This window comes from Pelecanus crispus, chromosome 5 (assembly GCF_030463565.1).
Source record: "Pelecanus crispus isolate bPelCri1 chromosome 5, bPelCri1.pri, whole genome shotgun sequence".
NCBI classification, from domain to species: Eukaryota; Metazoa; Chordata; class Aves; order Pelecaniformes; family Pelecanidae; genus Pelecanus; species Pelecanus crispus.
Window position 1 is genome coordinate 31,885,124 of NC_134647.1, and position 23,894 is coordinate 31,909,017.

The 23,894-nt window shown below is 39.7% G+C and overlaps 1 protein-coding gene across 3 annotated transcripts in view; it reads right to left on the reverse strand.

Moving 5' to 3' along the window:
- Positions 1-23,655, reverse strand: part of SPATS2L (spermatogenesis associated serine rich 2 like) — a 32,741-nt gene extending 9,086 nt beyond the window's left edge. The window contains exons 1-6 of one of the 3 annotated variants that reach the window (XM_009480083.2): positions 23,599-23,655; positions 19,973-20,022; positions 18,758-18,998; positions 13,423-13,617; positions 12,870-13,005; positions 173-231 (exon numbers count right to left, since the gene is read on the reverse strand). In XM_009480083.2, the coding sequence (XP_009478358.1) occupies positions 173-231; positions 12,870-13,005; positions 13,423-13,617; positions 18,758-18,998; positions 19,973-20,022; positions 23,599-23,605 (688 nt within the window). In that variant the 5' untranslated portion in view covers positions 23,606-23,655. Of the gene's footprint in view, positions 1-172; positions 232-12,869; positions 13,006-13,422; positions 13,624-18,757; positions 18,999-19,972; positions 20,023-23,598 lie in introns of all 3 variants that reach the window. The other 2 variants (XM_075710856.1, XM_009480091.2) reach the window with 2 other exon arrangements.
- Between the last annotated feature and the right edge of the window lie 239 nt (positions 23,656-23,894).

Genomic DNA, 23,894 nt, shown 5'->3' on the forward strand with positions numbered 1-23,894 from the left:
GAAACTACACAGAACTATCCTGGAACATCAAAGGCTTATTTGATTGTATACATATACAATGAAAGGTGCTGGAATGCTGCTAAGCAAATTTATGTGCTGTGTAATTTTCTGCCAAACAAAACAAATGTTTCCATGACTATTCCAAAAGTTCCCTGCGTATTTTTTTACTTACTGGCTTCTTCTTTAACTTTATCAATTTCTGCCATTAATGACACTTCTTTGTCTACGATGCTAAAAAAGGAAAAAAGAAAGAAAAAAACCACAATTTAATCCATGCTAGAACTCCATCAAAATCAAAAGCTATAACTACACAAAGACTTCAGACCTTAGGTATGGGTAATTTTGAAATTAATAAGCTTTCCATTAAAAAATGGAAGCTGAAGAAACAGCTAGGCAAACTGACCTCATAAAAAATTAGTGATAATCAGTGTATGCTGATTTACACAAACATCTCACTGGCCTGTCCATGTGTCTGCACAGATGTGGAAGTCACTCTGATTTACCTCTTCAGCACTGCCTGGGCACAGCAGTCCTCAAATGACTATAAACAGTCTCTTTCCTAATTAAGCCAGATAATACCATTGCTGCTACCCAGGTTAACACAGCTTAGCTCTCAGTACAATATTAAGAATAAAACAGAATTAAAGCCATGTGGAAAGAGGTCCTTCTCTTCCTTCAATAGAGATATTCTTGCAAAATACGTCAGGGTAAACAAAAAAATGGTTTGTGATGTAAATAAGCATTAACGTATCTCCCATAGTAGAAGTCAGCTTCCTTACCCCCCATTCTCTCCAGGACTGGGAAGGTGTGGTTCCACTTTTACCTGGCCTTCCTAAAGGTCTGATGTGCCTCTCCTTTCACAAATCTCTGGTGCGCAATCCCTGACAGTACTTTTAAGCTGTCAAAGTGCAAACTGATCAGGTGGGTCTACTGAGAGCAGACCCTGGGTCTGGTAAACTATTCATACCATCAACCCAGCAACATTGTTCAGTGAAATACCACCACGGCAGAATGCTCTCCAGTGGACAGTGCTTTGGTGTGCCACTCCATTTTCCCCTCACTAGATTATTCTTAGACATGTTCACGTTTAATAAACACCACCAATGTTAATGTTTATGTTTGCATGAGCGAGTAAACTCAAGCAGCTGGGGGGAAATGGCAAAAAGTAGGTCAAACACCAGGAGTAAATCCAGGCACACCCTCAAAGGAAGAGTGGAGTCCTCAACCCTTTCAGTAAAATCATCCTTAAATGTAAGCTTTTGTACCCAGTGAAGACACTGAGTTATATGTGAACTAGCTTCCATCAGAAGGAAGACATTATAGAAAACTCAAGAACAAAACACTTGTCTAAAACGCCCTTAGCGAGAAAGGAAATAATCCTACGGAGTTCAGTGGGCAGCAAAGACAGAAGACTTACAGAGGAGAGGAGGACTGACAGGTTGTTAACTAAATCAGGGAAAGATTAGGGAGCAGGCAGCGTGGGGAACACATGGCAGATACACAGCTGACTCAACCAGAAATTTACCAGCTAGAATGTGTTCAAGTGCCATGCAGTCTTCCTTGAAATCTTCCCATAAATTAACCAAGCTCATATAGGAAGTTTGCCACAGAAGTTCTGCAGAGTCCGACCCTCAGGTTTTACCAATCAACCATGCCACCTTTAGCGGAGGAGAGGCTACTACCTTCACAATGCCTTCCAACAGCCAACAAGAGGGACAGAGGCAGGTTGACTGATGGCAAAGCATGCAGCAAGACAATAAAATTGCAGCATAACACATTTTTCTGTTTCATACATATAAACAAGACTAAAAATTGTTTTGGCCTGCCAGATCAATTTACTGTGACCTACACACCAGAGGAAATAAAACAGCAGGGTTTTTTACGGTAGAGCAAATCAGTTAAGAGGCATACTCTTACAATGAAAGGACACACTTGTTCCAGTTGGCCCTCAGTATTCTCCAGGCATAAGCATTAAGCTTGGACTCCAAATAGGCAGGTGATGATTCCAGCTTTCTAATCTAAATAGCAATAGCTTTTCAGAATTAATCTATTTTCAATTAGCTTTTGTAACTATGTGGTATAATAAACTTCCTTGGCTGTCACAGCAGGTGGCTGAAATGAGTCTTGTAAGTTCGCACCTGTTTCTACCCTCCACAAAAAAAAAGAGATTTTAATGGTTTTTAGTATTTTCCCCTGAAGAGTCTTCTGCACGTTTTCGCTTTTGCTGTTACAAAAGTGCCTCCCTAGTGTACTACATAGGTTATATAAACATAAACTTTTGACTGGAAAAAATATTCGAGCAACAAGGTCACAACAGCAGAGCTCATAAGAACTGTATTTTGGCCCAGTTCATTCCATGACTGTCCTCTCCCCACTCCAGCAACAGATCCTTGCTAAACTGCTTGGCTCCTAACATTTTATTTTGGTGCCAAATAAAAACACTTTTAGTACCAGAATGAGAACAAGGACATAGCAGTCTTATATTTATCGTATTTTATAGTCAGATCTCATCTGTTACTAGACAGTTTTCCACTCCTAATGTTTTAGTGTGGTCTCTGATGAACATTTCAGGAAAGTGTTTGGATGTTGTAGTAGTAGAGGCCAGGACTCTGAATAATTTGACAGAGAACAACCACCCGAGTACTTCCCTTGTAGCTACAAACTAACATTGGGAAAACTAAAGAATAAAACAAGAGAAGAAGTGTTTGGTGCCTTTGTCAATATGAGGCTAGTTAATGTGATAAACTAAGTTCCTCCGATGGACAGATCTTCATGGGGTTGCCCTTCCCTGAAGGCAATGCAGCTGTACTAACTTATACCAGCTGAGGACATGGTGTGTGTCTCTCTCTCAAAAAAAAAGGAAAGGAATGTACTAATTGTCACCTGGAAGCATACAGCCACATTTCTCAGCTTGAAAATCATGAACTACCACATATCATGAAATAATGAGGGACGTTCATGTTTCTTTAGGGATGTCATAGGCCAACCAGCGCTAGGAAATGCTACGTTTCTTCTTAGTTCACACAAGGGTCAATTATTAGGGAAACAGAGTAGGAATCAACTTGATTCCTTTCTAGTCACATAGAGCACTTCAGTGTAAAACTGACAAACTCCTCCTCTATCAAGATCTTGGCAAAGTTATAAACAAACAAAAATGACAGAGAGAAAGCTGGAAATCAGGATTGGAAAAAAAGAAGACAAAAGACAAAACAAACACAAGAAGAAAACTAAATACTAACAGATATAGAAGGAGAAAGGACAAGAACACCATGGAAAAATCAATGGATCAAATCTTGTCTCTTGTTCCTGCTACGATCCCACTGTTTTCACACAAAGCTCAGAGAGCCACTTAAGCTGAACGGTCTCTTAACTCATGAGAAGTTTAACTGTTTTTAATGTATTTTCTGGAATAATGCCCTACTCAGCCTTAAAAGGATGATCATGATCAGACCACAGTGCTAGCATTACTGAGAACTGCTCAAAGCTCAGCTCAGCAATACCTCCTGGGAATGCATTTTCTTTCAATGCTTCTTAGTGTCCGCTTGACACCAAAATGTTGTATCAAGCTGCTACACTACAGTGCACAGCCTGCAGCCATTGGTGTGCTGCGGAGAACTGGATACTGGGTGCTAGAGGAACTCTCTGTACACTTGTGTATCACCAGATTTGGGCTCTAGCAGAGCAAGGAACAGAATGCATTTCAGATCTAAAGATGCCTCGGGGAAAACGTTCTGCTAATTCCTTCCCCTCTAGTTACGCTGTTTCTCTCGGGTCTTCTATAGATGTTAGGAACCAGGGTTAAAATCATGAACATGCTTCTTTAGCTGCGGTTCTGCAGAGGTCATGTCCTTATCAATTTTTGCTGATTACTCCCAGCACTAACATTCCATCAGGCTTCAGCCATCCCTTCTCCTTCCCTCCAACATCAGCACTGAAGTATATTCCATATTGAGTATATTCCATGTATCATTTGAGACTCCTGCGACAAACACACAACCCAGCACCACCACTTCCCTCTCTGAATGTACCTGAATCCATGCCCTAATCAGCAGTCCGTAGGATCCCCTGCTGTAGTAGTATTTGCCAGTTCTGCTATAAGTGCTCAGGTTTTTATGATACATTTATAATACTCACTGGAGCAAATACCGGGACTCAAATCCCCTCTCCCATTGACCAGGCTCAAGGACAGATCTGAACTGAGTGAGTCTTACACTCCATGACTGATGCTGGAGCCAAAACAGAGTAACACTACTACTTCTTCCTTTTCTGTCTCCCTCTGCAACACCTCTCTTCTGAAAGGACTGATTCCATTCTGCCCTTATCCCTCACTTTTTCAGGATCAGGGCCTGGGTACCAAACTCAAGCTACCAGCATTGTACCATTGTTCACCTCAGGTGAGTATCTGTAGTTCGGAGCACAGGATTCAGCACTATTTGATTTTAATATCCAGATGAAATTTTGAGGTGGGGTTCAGGAAGGAGACAATTTTGTTGAAGGAACAACAGCAAGACAGAGGCTTAATGTAGAGGACATGCAAACGGAGCCAGGACACAGCCAGTACTTGTGCTGTAGAGATATGAGATACAGCAGGAGAGAGAAAGCAGCTCTCTAGGATTCATTTTGCTGAAGCGATTCTAAAGGCAAGAGCGTAAGTGTCCTATTCCTGGTCAAATGGACAGTACTTGTGCCTCAGACTTACGCAGGCTGACAGAATTCACCCTAGTATACAATGGGAAAAGAGCTGCAAACGCCAAACTGCAATGAGTTGCCGGCACAGCAATGATAGGGGTAAATTATGCTGACAGCTGCCTCATTTCACAGTTTCATACTCAGAACAAATTCTGAATTTGTTCTGACATTAGTGGAAACAAATTAATCTTCCTCTAGTTTACTACATGAAATTTAGTGCTTGCACAGTGAAAAAGAAAATACATTTTCAGTCAGCTGCAATACCTCAAAATCCCACTAAAATGATTAAAGTTATTAGTGCCTCTTCAGAAAAGCTGCTTCAGATTGCCAGGCTGGCTGATTTATAGCTTTACTGATGAGAATCAGAAGGGTTCCAGATGACCAGAATCTTCTCTTTCCTTCTGCCTCTTCTAGGCATTATGATAAACCTATTGTGCCTGAAGAGACGGGGAAATAAAAAGACCAAGCTGACATAGAGGCAAACATGCTGACACAACTCACAAAGGTAAGCCACAGCTGCATGGCACAGAGGTTACTGTTAAGAGCATAGTTCAAATGAGCCCTTTCAAAACCCTGTTAAACCCCCCAAATGCCTATTTTCTCCTTGAGGTGTTTAATAAGCTTCACTCTCCCCTGAACAAGCTTTGTGCACAGTTTGAGAATGAACGTTTTTAAGACTAAAGAAGACACAGTCAGCTGTGGCATTCTGAATGACTGCAGCATCTGGAAGGGGGAAAGAGCTGTTTTTTCATGGGCACCCTCTGGGGTCTGGTTCAGCAGGTGAGACACTCGAACACTGAGGTACAGTTCAAGTCCTTTTTTCATGAGGGAGTTAGTTGTGGGACGCTGCTGGAGTTTGACAGCTTAGGCTTCAAGAAATACAACACACTATTCTGCAGTGACTTTGCTCTGTCAGCAGGCTTTGGAACAGACCCCACTAGCTCCTTAAAGTTGTGCCGGTTAACAATTTGCTGACAAACGCAAGCAAGTTTGAGGCACGTTAATACTGTCACTGTCTCTGCTATATCTAAGCTGAGATTACATGCAAATTCATGGGATAGTCCTGATAAGCTCAGCGTTGGTCTTTAAGTATTATGCCTTATTTCATGCACGCATTTCCGTTCTAGCATGAAGATATTCAACCCACAGGTGGGGTGAAAAGACAACTGATAAGAACCTCTAAGCCAACTGTGCATTTCACAAAAGAATCCCCCACCTCAATCCAAAAACCAGAACTGCCCCTGTCAAACTTTCAACACAAGGAACTAGAATGATGTGGTGAGAATGTAAATATAAAGCCCAATCACCTGTAACGGGTGATTACAAGCTTTATAGGATTACTTAATAGCCATGCTATTTTGTAATAGGAGTAGTAGTCTTCAAGTTTTCTTTATATTAATAAACCTGTAGGAAAAGCTGTTGCTACATTACATAATTTGCAACGTCTCAGTAAATTATATTCTTCCAGTAATAGCTGAATAGCATTTAAATGTTCATGGTGTTTGAATGTTGTTATTTGATCACTGTATTAGCATATGCAGAATGTTTACACAGCAAACCAAATTACATTAATTTTCATTCTGACCACAAATACAGTCTGACAATAAGCAGATAAACAAAAGACAGAATAAATCAATTTCACTGAAATCCTTCCCTCTGCAGTGTACCACCTGGTAAAAGTAAAAATGCCTAAAGGCTTTTAGTTATTCAAGTTTATTTTGTGTTATTATCTACCTTCACTAGTATCGTTCTCTTTAGCAGCCAGCTAGCACAGTGAGGCCTGGTAAAGCCATCATAATTAAAGGTCTATTTGCATTTTTCTTTTAAGACCTCTTTACAAACAATTGGAAATTTATTGCCTGATCATAAAAACTTGTTTAAGTTGAAAACTGACATGGAAAACCTTTTCCTGAAAGAACACTTCTAAATTTTATTTAGAAATGAAGGCATCACCTCAGGATGTGGCAGAATTTTAACAATTACGAGTTGTACCATGGCTCACTAGCATCCTGCACATTTTTATATAAATTTGTAGTGTTTCTTTCCTATTTGAGGCTCAGTTCCGATCTGACTACTGAGGTATCTGAGTATCTCACTGGTTTTATATATTTTAGCCTAAATACACTCTGGCAAGTAGAAGACTGTGGGCCCTGTTGTTGGGCTCCTGCTACCGAGGAGAGGGAACTTTCCCAAAAGCATCGTGGAAAGCGGCCACAAAGAAAGGAGAAGAGTCTGGCTCTTTGGTCTAACGTCTGTTGAAATTTTTTGAGATAATTATTCCTTATATGTGTTTAATAAGTTAGATTTCTCCTTAGTCTGACAACAATGAGATCAGAAAGGATATGTTCACTTTTCATCCACAACGACATGCACAAAAGCAACAATCTACCTGCATGGCCCCAAAAAGCACATGTGCTTGTGTTTTACTGAGGATGACAAATCACCTATGAATGAGTGGGAGGGAAGAGGGGAGATGCAAGACCATAAAGTATGAACAACAGGCTAAGAGACAGTGTAATCCACTTTTGGATTTCACCTCTGTAATCTGTCTTCACGAGCCTGGTAAAAAATATGGAGAGATGAAGCAAGTATCTAAAAGACAAACAGGCCAGAAGGGGGACATTATGTATCTCATTGAAACCTAACCCCCTCCAATTTCATGAGCTCCATCTGTTCTGTCCTGTAATACACAGCAAGGGTAATCCCAAACTGCTGGAGCTCGCAAGAAGAGAGCAAGCACAAGCCCCTCTCCCAGTGCTGCAGTTCTGCAGGCAAGTAGCCAGCCTGAGGCCAGAGCTGTTGGATCAGGTCCTCCCAGACCCCCCACGCAGCAGGGGCAGGGCCCAGGGGCCTTGGTAAAAGCACCGGTCTTTGAAGGTACCTGAAAACCCAGCTGGGCCTGAGGAAACCTAAATGCCTGGGAGACCATTTTCTCCTTCTCTGCACTGGCAAGGTTATGGACTGGATCATGTGACTGATGGACAACCATATCAGAACAAACCGCAAGAGGATTTGAAAATCTGTACTTTAGAGGCATAAGGACGACCAAAGGTCAACTGGCGGACAGACACAGACAGAAAGCTAATGAGGACTGCCTGGGAACGCAGAGAGAAACAGCACAGGAACTCTGTTTAGTGTAAAGTAATACCAGTCCTGGACTTTCCAGCCATCTGCCCATGCTCTAAACTACCACATCACTAACACAGACAGGCAGCTCTTCATCTGGTGCCACTGATTCTGGGCTATGTGAAACAGAAAACCATCATCTTTACAGTTTGCCAAGTAGGGGTCCCAGAAAGGGGATGACTGTGTTCACTCACTGCTCTTCAATTGTGAGCACTGGCAGTGTTGCTCATCACCCAGCGCTGAGTTAGTACAGACACAACTATGTTCTTTTAAATGGCTTCTTCCCCTGTTCGACCACTCCTCTGCTTTGACTTTAACTCAGAAAACAACAGAAAAACTGCTTTATCTTCCCCAAATATACAGTACTATCTTCCTAGTTGTTCCCTGAATGTAGTTTAATGTATTTTCAAATTGTTAGTATCACCAAACTCCATTTTTCCAGCATTATGTCAGAGTCAATTTTTTATCCAGCCTATGGTGGAGCTTTCAAGTGCTTTTTGTTCACTCAAAAATCATCGACTGTGTTGGTTTTCATGCTCTTTATAAAGCATTGGACGTACCAATGTGTTTCAGATGCAAAGAGTAGAGGAGGCTTGTCTATCTTTCGTCCAGTTCTGCATGCAGTGTAATTAAACCTGGCCCTTACTATTTTCTACAGACTATTTTCCATTCGTGGTTGGAAGCAGACCGTATAGGCAAGTAGCAGATGTTTCCTTTTAGTTCTCCATATGACTGTGCGGACGCCCAATATGTGAAAATTATTTTCTGGCAAGAGGTGTTATGAGGAACTGTGGCTCCTTTTGTGCTCTACCCATTTCACTCATTTCACATTTCCTGGGGCTCTCTTTTTATGCCCAAGATCATTATTCAGTCTCTTGGTGGAAAAATGAGAACACAATTAGAGCGTAGGGGTTTTAACCATGGCAACAAACATCTCAAGCGCACTCTAGTGAGAGGGGAGTTCATCTACCATTTCTGACCTTCCCCTTCAACTTCTGGTATTCTTTTCCTTGCCCTGCACTACTGTGAGACATGGCTATGCTGTGACATATTTTACATCCAAGCAGTAAGTGGAGCAGCTTATGTTCTCACTCACACAAAGGTATTCCTGACAACCATACACCAAAGCTGGATGCAGTGAGGAGAAATAGTGGCTCAGGGAGTACTGTTAGAAGGATCTTCCTCATAACTTTCAGGTGCATATATGAGCGTGAAAAACAGTACCCTTCAGCTTGCTCTGCCCAGCACTTTCATAGCCTTGGGGAAAGCAACATCACAGAAAGCCCTGCAAGACCAGGGGTGACAAGAGTGCTAGGTCACAGCAGAAGCACAGTCCACATGAGACTGCAAAAGACTTCTCGTAGAGTGGGGCAAAGTGCCCTGCCTGGTCCAGCCCATGGCCTGTAAAATGCTCTGGTGTCTTCTGGCATGAAAACCACTGTATAAAAGCAAGTAATTATCACTTGTTCTGAGCATGCAGAGAATTACTCCAGTTGGCAGAAACTCCTGGGAGGCTCTTTAAGAAAGTGAGACCACTGCAGGATTTTTAAATAAATATCTTTCTGGGACTGTTTTTTGGCAGCATTTCATTAAAAAGTTAAATCTGGAAGCAAGCACTGCATTTTTTTCCCAAGCATTTACAGGTGTTCACAGCACACCTGCTCCATACCACTCCTTTTTTTTTTTTTACACTGTGGGAGGGTGGCATGCACTGTTTTGCCAGACAGGTGACTTTTTAAATAGCAGCATAGTACTGACTGAGTGTGTTCAGGAGTAACTTCCCTTCATCAGTTACATCAGGCTGTGAAATACTGAGCCAGAGAGAGACACAGACTTCCACTGGCAACTATCACTCAACAGTTTCTGCTGCTAAAAGGAAAAGTTCTTGTGAATCTTTCTGCTGAAGCTTTCAGGACATCTTAGGCCACATGTGCTATTCATTTATCTCCATAATAGTGGTTTCATATGCTATCTGGAGGTAGGAGGAAGATATATGATGTTATCTTTGCACTTCATCCTTTCTATGATTGGTAAAAGCATGAAAAGATTAAAAAAAAATAAGATTATTAGAAAGTCCAAAAGATTAGTGACTCTTGAAATGCAGTTTTGATTCTGACCTTGATAGTAAATGCAAAAAGAACGACACAAAAAGGGTCTTTTATCCTATTGCCAAAGGAAGAAAAACAAACCCAAGAGAGACAACAGGAAATAGTATGTGTTTCAGCATTCAGCTGCAATGCAAGATTAAAGCTTCTGACTTCATTTAGCTTCACTAAAACCCCTTAGGTGGTGACAGCTGTGTGTAACAGGAACCAGTTAAGCTCCCATCTAGGTTACAGTATTTAGCCCATTCAGGTATTCCCTGCAGTTCAGACCACAGACAGCACTTAGCTGCTGTTGTATGTTTATCTGTTGTACATCTCAACCAGTCCACGCTCCAGCAGCAACTGAGAGAAGAACTTGCAAAAAGCTTTGGAATCACTGTCACAAAGGAGACCAGATATCATTGTCATGCCCTTGCTTTTGGTCACTCCATAGCATTCTGGGAGCAACAGTTTAGCTGAATTGCTTCATTTTCCCTTGACAGACAAGTTAACTGCCACAGCAAAATTCCCATGCTCAAGGAGGGTGATAAATATGCAAGAGGCTGAGTGCTCACTTAATTACCTTATCCTCCCGCTACCACTAGTGATGCTTTGTTCAACTTTGAAGCAAGGAAACTGCCATGTAAATAACGCAAACTAAACTGTTCAGCCTAGGAATATGACGTGTTGACTGTACGAGGTCTGAAGCTGTATATATCACTGGTTCTGGTGATTTCTACTCAAATCCAGTGACTCTACAGCAGTTGGCAGCAAGTTTTTGTAAATGAGGCACTAAAGACAGCTCTTCCCATCTTTTCCAGAGTTTAAGCCACAAGGTCATATGAAATATCTCAAAACTGTTTTTAATTTTAGCAAAGAAGGTGTTAAGTCATGCATTTCACTGTTTAAACCAAATTTTCCCTTCATTCATTTGAAGAAAAAGCTAAATATTAGGCTTATGAGCTGCCAAAAGCAATGTAGCCCACATTGAGATTTCCATAAACATGTCCTGACATTATACTGTCCTTGTTGCAATGTTATGCTACGTGCATGAAATTGCTTTGTTGAGGCCTGAATATTCAGAGCACAGATACGTTACATTCTAGAGCTTCTGGCAGACTCCACTCCAATAATTTAGGCACTGAAGCTGGTAGGAGGTAGAATTAAATGAAGCCTATTCAAAAGTTTTCCAGGCTATCTTTCATCATTTTAAGTCTACTTGGATTTACATACTCTTTTGGGGTCATTTTGTCTTTTGCCCTATGAAGCTCACCTACTAAGTAACACATTTTAGCATTGGGCAATACACTTTAGTGTTTTTCAAGCTAAAACATGAATGCATGAAAAATGAAGAATTTCAGTTCTGAATTTACTAATATAGTGCCTCCCCCTGCATTCTTATGATAGAGTTCTAAGCCTGTTCCATGACCAGAACAACTTTCATTTAAAGACTGAATTGACAGTGACTGCTCACAAACAAGGTTAGACATGTAAGTGACATTATATATTTAACAGCGTTACAAAAAAAAAAAAAAAAAAAAATTGAGTGAGAACTATACAGCAAATAAGACCCAAGTATGAGTTTACAGAGAAAAGGTCAGAGACTTCTTAGCAGAAACAATAAGCATTTTAAAAGGTTTTCTAAAATCATACGAAAACACCTCTGAGAACTACCAAAAAAAGGTGCAAGGGGTTGATGAACTTTACTTAATTTTTCTAAACAAACAATGTAATTACTGCATTTTAGTTCATCAGCAAACATCACTATACTGGCTCCAGAGCACTCCTGACAACAATAGGCAGTTTAGTACAACTGGTGATCACAGCCCATGTTCATTGGAGTACAGAGACAGAAATAAAGTTCTCCCTGCTAGACAGTAAGGTACACTGGCAGCTCAGTGCAACAGAATCTTCCACAAAATCAGCTCAGTAGCACTTGGACTTTACGCCCATGCGGAAGTGGAGTCCCAGTGGCACTGAAGTCACTTCAGATGCACCGCTGAAGACAATGAATACAGCACTGAAGTCCAGGGTTAAACTTCTGCCAATACTACAGCACTTTCATAAGATATGCTCATAAAAATACTGACAAATATTGTGGATAAATTAAAGGTGAAAGGTTTTTGTACTCTTCTGTGATTTGTAACCAAATCTTGTACATCTTAATATGACTTTTTTTCTATCTACTGCTACACTGTATAATACACAGGTCTTACATGGCATGTATGCTTAACAGAGGCCGAGTAAAACTCAAACCAGAAACTATTTTTCTATGACAAGTATATACAAAGTATGCAACTTCCTAGTACAACAATTATTTCTGCTACAAATTTTCAAAGGGCGTAGACATAATATGCTGAAGTCAGGAATAACCAAAATTATAATGGAAAAAATTAGAAAAAAGGAAGAGATAAAAGAATGAACTAGAGATGAGAACTGAAAATGAAGTGATGGATAGTAAAGTTAGAAGAAACTATGAGGGAAAGGGAAAAAAAAAAAAGAATGGTGGGATAAGAAGCAAAGATGATGGGAAATTAAGACACAGTAAAGGACTGGCTGCCAAAAAAGACAAGATCAAAGAAGAAGTCTAGAAAGAAGAGATTTAAAGAAGGTAAAAGAGACTTCAGAAAACTCCATAGACAGGATTTTTGGAAAAGCTTTCATTTGCTCAGATATGCTGCCACTGAATTAGGTTAAGATGGATCATGTCAGGGAAAAAAAAAACATTGAGATTTTTTTCAAAGAACTGTAGTTTTGTCCCCCTTTAGGTATGTACATAAACATACACTTATGCATATATTACTTCCTGGTTGGTGAGGAGTTACTTAATGGCACCACATATTTTTTTTATGAAACCAAATGCTGCCAACAAACAGGGTGTAGGTGACCCCTCCCCACCACTGCCAGTGGCCTAATTAGCCCCTCTTTTCTGAGGTGGTGCTGATGGATCTCTCAAGGTGATTTACCTACCAGCTGTGTAATTCTGCAAAAGCAGCTTTGATCTTCTTCACTGAAATATCCACTTCCTCTTTGATCATCATACGATATCTGGTTAGAGAAACAGTGCAACGCTGCAAGTCTTTTACTGATTTTTCGATGTTCGGCCCTAAAATAGAAAACAAAAATTGCACAGAAGTCAGAAAGCTGGTTTTGGCTTTCCTGAATGAGGGAGCAAGAATAGTTCAACATATTATTTGCCCAGATTAGGATGAAGTGGTTACCCTACTGAAGTCCATAAATCCAACTTTTCCACAGGCCTTCCATGGTCCTCTAAACACGTTTGCTCAAATTCATTCCCCAAATCAAATAAATGTTAAAACAGCACTGTTGATTCAAATTATTTAAAATTCACTTAATATAATGTTAAATAGACTATAAATTGTTCTACTCTCTTTTGTTACGCTGAACATGATTCTGCTCTCACTTTCCGACATATCTCCCCTTCATGTGTGTGCTTTTTTTTCTTCTAGAGGCCTCAGCTGTCTGATCACCTCAGCACAGAGCAACCAGGGATCCAGTTTACCTCTTTTTTTGACTGAATCATCTGTCTTTGTTTCAAGTTGGGTTGTAGCATTGGATGATTTAACTGAGGAAGATTTTGACTTTGGCCTGCCTAGGTTACACTGGAGTTGAACTGATGTCTGAAGATACTCATGCTGTTCTACTCCATTCATAGTCTTTGGGTTTAATTCCACAGATACTCTCTGGCGTTCTCGTTCTTTGTCTGCAAGAAAACATTAAGGTAGAAAATAGGGAGTTATAAGATTAAGAAAGATATGAAGCCTTATTGTTCAGTCTGAATGACTTTCTGTTTATACACTGGAAAAACCAAGTTTTTTTTTCACTGGTACGCATTCTACAGAACCTCGAAAAGCAATGACAGAACAGAAACGAAATGGTTTTGGTTATTAAACACTAATCTGAACACATCTATGTTTCAACAGTCTAAAAGGAAAAACCCATTAAAAAAATCAACTCTTCCATGCTGATATTAAAAAATACCTCATAACATAGAAAGCATACTACCAGTTGTAATCTTTGCCCAAATATTAGAGAACAGAGCTAGAGAGGAAGTCTGCTATGGAAAGCATGAGACTTTAATGTTGAGATATATAGATGTATAGATATATCTCACACACAAAAAAAGTTCATGTTTTAATCAGCATTTTTAAAAGCACTGATTAAACATTCCTACCCAAAATGCTTACCTTGCCTGACTACAGATTTCTATCAAAAGCAGCTGCTAAGAGGGACCAAGCAGGAAATGAAACAATGTCAAAAATTAGGCTCCTGGGTTCAACAGCTTCAGAAGGATAAAGTAACAATGCCTGTGCCTGTTTGGCTGCCACAAGATGACCCGGTTTTCTCTTTCCAAGACTCCAAATGGATTCAAGATACCAGCATCATGAATTCAAGATATCAGCATCATGACAGAGGGACAAGCAGCCAAAGAATGGCTATGAAAACTGACTGGTAAGGCCAGCTATTACTGCCACTGTGAATTTTAGTTAAGGAAACATGCATAGAAAATGATTTGTTAACTCATTTTTCTAATCTTTGTACTCACTTTGATGAATGAATGATAGTTGGTTCTGAAGATGCTCTTTACGCATCACTTTATTCAACTAATGTTGTGCAGTGTCTGGAGAAAAGGGGCTTGTCAGATTAACAACTGGATTATAGCCCAGTGGGATTAGTGGGATTAACACTACTGGGACTGAGGGATACCACCTGGACAGCTCCAGGATATCAACTAGCTACTTCTTTGTGCCCTGGCTGGGCACTAGGATGGGTGTAAAGTACATCTTGGTATGTTTCCATGGCAATCACATAACACCAGAGGAACAAGGAGGAACATTAGTGCCCACATTTCTAAAACAGCTTTTGTTTATGGGCTTTAAAAGGTGAGTATGCAAACAGAAAAAGTATCTTACATAAAGTAGTATGTAAGAAAATAGCTAAAGAAGTCAAAGAAACCTGTGTATCTGTGAAAGCAAGAAACAGCAGGTATGCAGCACTCTGAACATATCAAAAGTTCAATGCAGATACCAGTCTCACACATAGCCAGGAAGTCTGTTCTGAGATAACTGCCATTAACCCTGTGCAACCTTGGCTGCATCTCACACTAATGCAGATAGCTTAGATTTATAAAGAATGTTCTTTCTACTGTCAGTTGAGGCTGGCCTTGCTAAATAACTCCAACAGATAGTTAGAAACAAGCAGTCTATCAGCTAAACTATAGAGAAACATCAGGGCTACTGTGTTCTGTCCCCAAGATTAGATCGTGTGAAGTTTGTTGTTCAAGTGCAAAATTGTTATTTACTGCATTTAATTAGCAGCTTTGGTATACTTGTCACAGACAGATTAAAAACTGACAGCTTTTTGCCTAATGAAAGTAATCTAGAACAATTGTTTTACTCTAAAAACTTTTTAATAATCTTCTGTCTGCAATATACTTTGACACTGTTTCTTCCAAAATGACACATGAACTACTTTGAAACCCAGCAGCAAGATGACCAACATATCCTAGCAAACAATACCTTAGTATGCTGCAACTGAACTTTCAAATTTGATTCATGACAATCAACACAATTAAAAATAGACTGAGAAGGTCTGCATCAAATCTCTGAAGACTTGGGCCAGCTAAGTAACATGTAACAAAATCTAGGGACAAAGTCTCTCTCAAATACTTGAAAGAGAAGTCAAAGGTTTGGGTAATAGTAGCTACAAGTAAACTGTTGCAGGGTTCAGTACATGGTGACTTGGAACTAGCACTAGTCTAATGTGTGACCTCCACTGCATTAACTGTCAAGTATTAGCAGACCTGCCAGTAATGGCAGCAGCCCAAATAAACTGGCTTTGAAATCTCCTGAGCTGCCATCTTTGAAATGAGTGGTTTATCTTTTTGTAACAGCTTACCATTCAAAACCTTTTAAATAAAGTGAACCTCAATGGATTCCTTGGCTGAAAGAAAGAAAAAAACCTCCCTTGAGATATAAACAGGAAGTCTGAAGGATTCACTAAAAATCATCCTACATAAAAACAATTTTAAAAAGTATTAAATCAGTATCTGATTTGTATCTGGTTTTACCCAAGTCCCTGCAAAAGCAATAGCATGGCAAGGCAGCATTAAATATCCTTTCAGTGCATTCTTGCTCCTTCTTTACAAGGGCATGCACAGAAAGGGTAGCTGTATGTCCTTCAGATCCTGTGGTGCCAAGGACTCTAAGAAGGACAGTTAGAGGGTTTGTTCCGGTTATCATTTTGAAGTAATCTGGTTTCCTGGGGGCCTTTTCCCCTTCAAGATATTGAGGAGAGCTCCTGAACTGACTCATAATTAAGTGAAACACTCCCTAAGGCCCTCCCTGATGGGGCAATTTGGCTTTCCAGGGCCTTGAATTCTGCACTTGGTTTTCTCTAGCAGGTCTTGACTCCCTGTGGGAAACCATCACACAAAAAAGCAACAACTAAAGACTTCTTAGAAAAAGAAAGATGGAATAATGGCAAGAAATAAGCAGACCTGAACTAAAGATAATAGCCACATGTTCTCCCCTGTCATTTTCTAGCATGGGACACATTATGGAGAAACACCAGCTACACTGCATCCTCCCTTCTGGTCCCTGAAGTCCCTTCCAGGCAGCCAGGATTTCATGGCTCTGCAAGACCTGAGTCTCACAGACTGTGAGTTGGTATAAGCAAAGCTTCAACTTCATATTCCTCATGCAGTAGAAAGCATAAGGGACTGTCAGCAGACACCTGACTATGATCCTTCTAAGCATGAGCTATCTGAAGGTGACAGTGAAGTCACTACAGTAACATTAATTTGATAGAGAAGGAATGAAAACAAACAAGCCAGACAAGGACAAAACAAAACAGATTACAACACAAGAGGGAGCAATACAAAATGGGTGCACTTTGGACTCACTTCAGCATTTCAAACTGCTTTAGAACAGTCTGTGTAACTTGCTCAGAAACCACAAGAGCACAGCTGTGGGCCCCTGAGGGATCCTGATCACCCTTCTCTTCTATTCAGTTCCATGCACTTCAGCACAAATTTAACAGTATGTAGACAGGTGGCTTTTGACCTTAAGAAAGTAGCTCTTATACTGGCTGCAGAGACAAGGATTTTAGTGCAACTGAAGGTGAAGAAGAAACCCTTTCCTTCTCGGTATTAAACAAATGGGCAGGAACTTATTTTACCATGCAAAGGAAACTTGAATATTGAAATTCCAGGTTTTCCTTTATCTCCATTTCCTTTCCACCTTTTATTTTATCCCTCTCCCCCTTTTTTGAAACAGGGGATATGCATGAAAGTTTATAAAAATTGTAAAGCTATCGTAGTATCTCATTTGTCACTTGTAAAAGCAAGAAAAAATTCCAAGATACTTTTTGCCCTTGGTATGTACAACTCTACACTGCATCATGTCAAAGAGGAAAAAAAAGGACTAAATCCCAATGCCATAGAAAAAGATCACTAAGAGCATGGGTACTCTTCTTGCATTCAGGCCTGTTACACCCTAGAAAATGCTCTGCATGCGTGGACAATTCAGTCTATGTATCTTTATTCATGCATGCATTGTTTCACAAAAAGCAACTCTAAGAAGTTTGACATTGGAGCATGACATATATTTATACACAAATGTTTACACCTTGCAGAATTAGTGGCAAGAATGCTTTTAGTATTATGGAAATGCAGGATTTTCTGGCTTATGGCATATTGTATTCAAAGTGGGAGTCTTTAGCAAGGGCGGGAAGAGTATCTCTGATCATTTGCGAGGCACCAAATTCTTAGGACAAAATTTCTTCATAAGTAGTTCGTCTATTTGGCAGCCTTAGTTTGCAGAGTTTTCATTCAATTGACCAGAGGTTGGCACCACCAGAGTCATCTGGAAGCAGCAGAGAATTCATTTCAGGACAATTATCCATTTGGCACATTCCTTTAAAATGAGGTTTGAGAGCTGTATTTACAACCACAGAAAAAGGGGTTTCAAGGAAAGTTCTTTTAATGCAGTCTTACAAATGCTTAAGACACGGAAGAAAATACTAACAGCAGCAATAATCCAGGGCTGTCAGAAGTTTGAAATGCAAAGAGCTGAAAAACCATTACCAGTACTGACAGTAATTACATATGAGCTTTATGAAAGGATACTTGAAGGCAAAAGCTTTCACAGAGCTTCTCCCCCAGAGGAGAAGGTTTGTTTTCATTGATGTTGCTACAATCATAACTCTGTATCTACTACAACCCAGTGGGGAAGAGCTTTCTGTGTTACTGTCCCCCAGAGTTTCAGAATCAGTATCTACACCTTAGCAGAAACGCGCATGTAGTAGGCGGCTACCAGACTGGTTCCCTCCACACAAAGGCCCTCCCTGCCCTGTTAGGGAAATCAGTAGAGATCTACTACAACTAGCCTATTCAGGGAAGATGAGAAAAAGAAAAAATGGACTAGTCTGGACTAGGCAATAAAGAAATCCTGTAATATGTCACAAGCTCATACTGCTCAGATGACTTTGCTCCAGATGAGGGACTTTATCACTTCTGTCATCATTTTACACTCAAACCATTCTTCTATATTTATACTTGTAATATTCTGTATTAGCTGGCTTCTAATTGTAGTTTGAGCCTTTTGTCTCTAGAAAAAAAACATTTTGTAAGGAAACATATTGCAAGGCGAATTGTGCCCAGATATAGGTCTACTTACATGGCTTTAACAGCTATGTGCATTATTTCACACAAACACCCCTCTCCAACTTCTTTTTATTATATTCTACTTCATGGTAATAAAAATAACATGATCTTTATGTAAATGGGGGCTTGGCTATTGCCAGTTACAGAGGTGTCCTGTGCCAGACGAACTGACCTGTGATTTCTGGACAGACCAGCGCTGACTCTACAAATCCTGAGCCTTTGTTCTCAAGAGAAGCAGCTTCCAGTTTCTGATTGGCAGAACCACTGCAAGAGTTGTCCTTAGAGCATCCATTCAGATGGCAGTCATATATTCTCTGGGGCTCTTGAGATGCCTTCTCAGGTCCACCATTCTTAGTTTTAGGATCTTTATTGCCTTGGTGCTGTTTAGATTTGCTTCTTTTTCTCCTATTATTCTAAATGGAGAAGTATTGCAAGAACAGAGACATCACTAAGTGCAACTCATATAAACTCAAAATATAATCAGTAAATTGTCCATGCTCTTAAAATGCCATACAAGTGACATCAGTGTAGTGCAATTTACAGGCCATACTGCACTATACAACACATTGCACCTGTTCAGCTGAATATATAAACCGTTTCAAATAAAACCTGAAGCCCCAAACCAGTGTTCCCCTTCCTTCCACACAAAATACTTGCATTGCAAAATGGTAACAGAGCCTCTGCTAAGATGGTGCTCAAAATGTCTGCAGTCACTTAGGACAAGGAGTTCCTAACCATCCAGGGGACATCCATGCAGCAATATCAACAAACCCTTAGGGCATCACTCTGATCAGGCAGAAAGTGATCACAGAGCACACAGGCTGGCTACTGCTACTGTAGCTCTCCCAACCATAAAGAGGAGCCTCCATGACACTGACTCACAGGGCAGCCTCCTGGTACAGCTCCAGCTTGGAAATACATAAGCATGAATATCATATACCAAATATATACTTGAAGTATCTGACTTGATAGTGTCACTGATGCACAACTCCTAATGGATGACTCCTATGCATAAGTTATTTTTACACCTGGCAGCAAAAACTCTAGCGCTATAAGTGGCTGTGATGATCCAAGATATAATTGATTATTAAAAGTGTTTCTGCACATGGGCTGTTTTGGGATTTGTTCTGTGCTTGTCCAGGGTCTGGCTCCCACACACATGCTATCCCAGAAATTCTCTCAGAACACTGCACTAGAGAGACAGCAACAGATGAACAGGATTAAGAATACACACATTTGCTTTCAAGTATTCTGACTACAGGTGTGGATGAAGTCACCTATATTAGCAAAGGCAGACAAAGTACTGGCCAAAATAAAAGTACTGCATTCAACTACAGACAGCTGATAAATGGTCTGAATGCTTTGATTCTCAAGAGCAAGTTCTTACCTTCTTTTTCCCTGTCATATTCCATTCCTTTAGAACCTGAGTTGCGCTGCCTAGAGAAAGGAAAGATAAAACATTTCAACAAAAGTTCAGCTATGAAAAAGAACGAGTGTGTTCAAGAACAGTTTCTAGTCTTCTAGCTGGGCAGCATTTTCATTTGTGCTTGCAAATTCTCTCATGTGGGGAGAACAAAATGAGAACTGCCATCTTTCTCCTCCTTAGTTACCAGTTTTATTTGATTACACTGTGTACAGTAGATGAGCTACTTGGCACTACTGCTTTTTATGGCCTTCATTCCACAAAGTGATTAAGTGGGTACCTACCTTAAAGCACTAGCATAAGCCCCAGAAAAACCACCACTCAAATCTCTTGCCTGAAAAGGGAAGCATCTCAGCATCCTAGTATAAACACTGGGTAAACTAGATAGTCCACCCTGACACTAGAGCTTCTGAAAGTTTTAAAATCTTTTGGCATTTTTATCATATACTTCCTATGTGTTATCTGTCATATTCAGAAGAAATAAGAACATAAAAATGAAGACTTAATTAGCATCCAAAAGAGTAATTTTGTGGACTCCTGCTGAAATTCTGCATCACACAAACACAGTAAACTTAGGCCCAGCAGGAAAAAATGGTTAAAGTTTATACTGAAAAATGATTACAATTTTGTATACTTGAAATTCTGTCAGTCCTAATGAGTTGGTTAGATAAATTTATGGAACAAAGCAAGCAGAGCCTTGGTCAGACCAGTGCCAGCTGCCATGTTAGAAGAAAACTCTTCTGCATCTAGTTAACATCATTATTGTGTTCTCCTGGACCCTGAAACTGAAGATAGATGCCCATGGTAAGTATGCAGTCTGAATCATCATGCGAACTACTATGGCAGTATCTGCCACAATAATTCCTTTAATTGCAACCAGGTTAAAATTCTTCAGCTTGAATTTAAGAATCACTTTACCATCACTACATATTCTAGTAAATATTCATTTATTATCCTTTCCAAATGTGTTTCATACTCAGCCATTCTTCTTACTCATTTCAGTGAACTCTTGACGATATTAGTATTAAGAAGTAATGCTGTTTTCAGACCACCATGAGTCATCAATTTGTATTCAGCCAAAGACCTGTGAGGTTTTCAAAGGTACCAAAATTATTTTTCTATCACAAGAATCCAGATCCAAGATTACCTGGTGACTCTATCATGCACATTAGAAGACATTATGTGTCTTGCTAGCAGTGCTAAGCTTAATTTGTTAAATTGTGAAAAAATGTGTATGGAATCCATCAAAGCCATATTTTGTTTCCTAGGACATGGCAATGCAGACAGAAGGCTAAGAAAACTTCTATTATGTGTATAATTATAAACATATCTATATTTAGTTATACACGTACATACTTACGTACATATAAATACAACCCCCTCTCCTAAAGGTATGCTATCTTTTGACAGACACCGCATTTCAGTATGAAGAAATAAACCCAGATATTTGCTGCCATTTTACTCTGTGCTGCTGAAAATATGTGATTTCACTTGACAGCTTTGTTAACTGTTTTCACAGTATCATCCAACACTCTCCTTGTGTTGGTTGGTGTTGTCTTAGCTTTGCTTCCCTCAGCTTCCTCGCAAATACTATGAATGGTGAGGGTTCTTTTAGGGATTCACCCAACTAACCCCAGTTTCCTCCTGTTGGAAATGCACTGACTGTGCAAGTCCCAAAGTCCTCATTTGAACCCACCAGTATATTTTCCTGAACATACCTACAAAGCAGCTCAACAGACCTTCTGATTATGCTTAATTAGGTAAACACTAACATAGCAACATAACATTTGAACTGCTATTTGCTTTAACTCAAATTTCACATATAGAAGTAAATTCATAATAGAGACATGACCTATATGCCACTCCAGATACGAAGCAAGATAGGAGCTGATCTCAGGAAACTAAATTTGAACATTTCTTGATTCAGCATGCAGCACCTCTGAGAGATGCATTAAATGGAGGTGCTCAGCCTTTTCACTCAGCATGGCCGCCCCATGTTTTTCATTGCATGCAGTAATGCATTCTCTGTGACTGTGATATTTCAATCTTAGCAATTTTTGTCATTCATGTGAAAAGATACTCAAAGTGCTAGATTCATTTCATCCGGTGGCAGCTGAGTTGACACGTCTTTTCTCACGCTGCTTCCAGACAGTAACAAATATTGGCTGTTTTCAAATGCTCACTTGCAAAGACTTCTGAACTCAAAGCACAATGATCATAACACAGTGAAGTTCGAAAAAAGATCATTTGAACTCAGGTTACAACAGCTTGCTTTTCTTGAAGACTTTGTTACACTCTTGCAAGGCTTGCTTTTGCTCTGTTTCTTCCTCATAGCAGATGACGACACATGGCTACAAAAGCACTTCCTCTTTTGAGAAGCCACTGGAAAACGACTCATAGACCACAAGTGAGCAATGGTAACTTAAGACGAAATAAATTGAATGAAAGAAACTTACTGAATAATCATGGAGAAACCCTCTGCTACTTTCCCCAGGACATGTATTACAGGAAAACAAATTATTGTTAGATGCATCACGTTTTCCTTTCTCTGTGTGTGTGTGTGCGCACGCACACACAAACTCCGATTTCCATACATCTATCAGAATCTGACTGTCTATGCAGATGCCTGAATCAAGAAGCACCATTTAGAAGAATTGTGATGCATTTATAAATAGTCCAGTTTGCTTGCATCTGCTTTTTGCATATTGGTAAGTAATTCCTAGTACATCATGATGCTTTTTGGCTGATACATTTTAGTAAATTAATCCAAACCAAACCCAAAACTATTCTGAAGTAAAATAGATACGAAATAAGCAACCTGGTGAGATGGCAAATCAACACTATGAGGCATTTTTAAGATATACAGGGCTTTTGAGACCACTGAACTTCTAGCATCTTTTAAGCAGCCCCAAGCTAAAAATATTTTGAGAGGATTTGCTCATGGTATGCTATTATTCCTGCAAAGGGTTTCTTACAGACTTTGGTGAAAGTTCAAAATACTTGCCATTATACATTTATCAGAAAAGTGTTATTTAAATACAAGTGACCTTTCATTAGAGATGGTCTCACGATGCAAAATACAAATTCAGATCCAGATTTAGAATGGCTCGAACTTCCAATGGAGTCTTGGTTCAGCCATTATAAATGTCAAGGCTATTTGCAAAATTCAGATGGAGGTTTGAATGTCAATGTATGCATCAAGTTCAGGGGCTTAGGGGCCTGGTTATCTGCTTCAGAACTATGCCAAATTCTTATTAGTTACTGTATCTTCAATAGTGAATCATATTCTGACATATTTACTTTAAAGACCATTAACTTTCATGCAGAATAAAGAAGGTCTGCAACAAAAATGGCAGCAAAAAATGGCAAAGTCACATAGAACAGATAAACAGCCATATCAAACTCATAGTGTGAGCAGACACAGACAGGAGGATCAATTATAAAAAAAAAAAAAAAGAACTTTCTAAGTGTCACAATCATCTGAATTTCAGCAGAACAATAGAATATACTTTGAGCCACTAGAGACAATAACTACTTTACCATGCAACTGAATCCCTCATGCCTTAGTGGAAAAGGTGCACTGTACTCACCATCCATGAAAGCTTGAACAGCCTTGTCTACATTGTTATCAAACTGCTGCAACACAAGAACTATCTCATTATTGCTTTTGTTCGGAACAATTGATCGGATTGCATTGATCTGGAAGGAAAAAAAAGACGACAATAACATATGGGTTTATCATACTCCTTTAGACAACAAAGTACCTCTGTGCCAATGCATATTTATATAAATGCATGTTGTACATTACATGCTTACAAGTATACAACAATGTATCTGCATGAAGCAATACCCATCCTCTCCCTACCTGGCCCATGCAAATAACAAA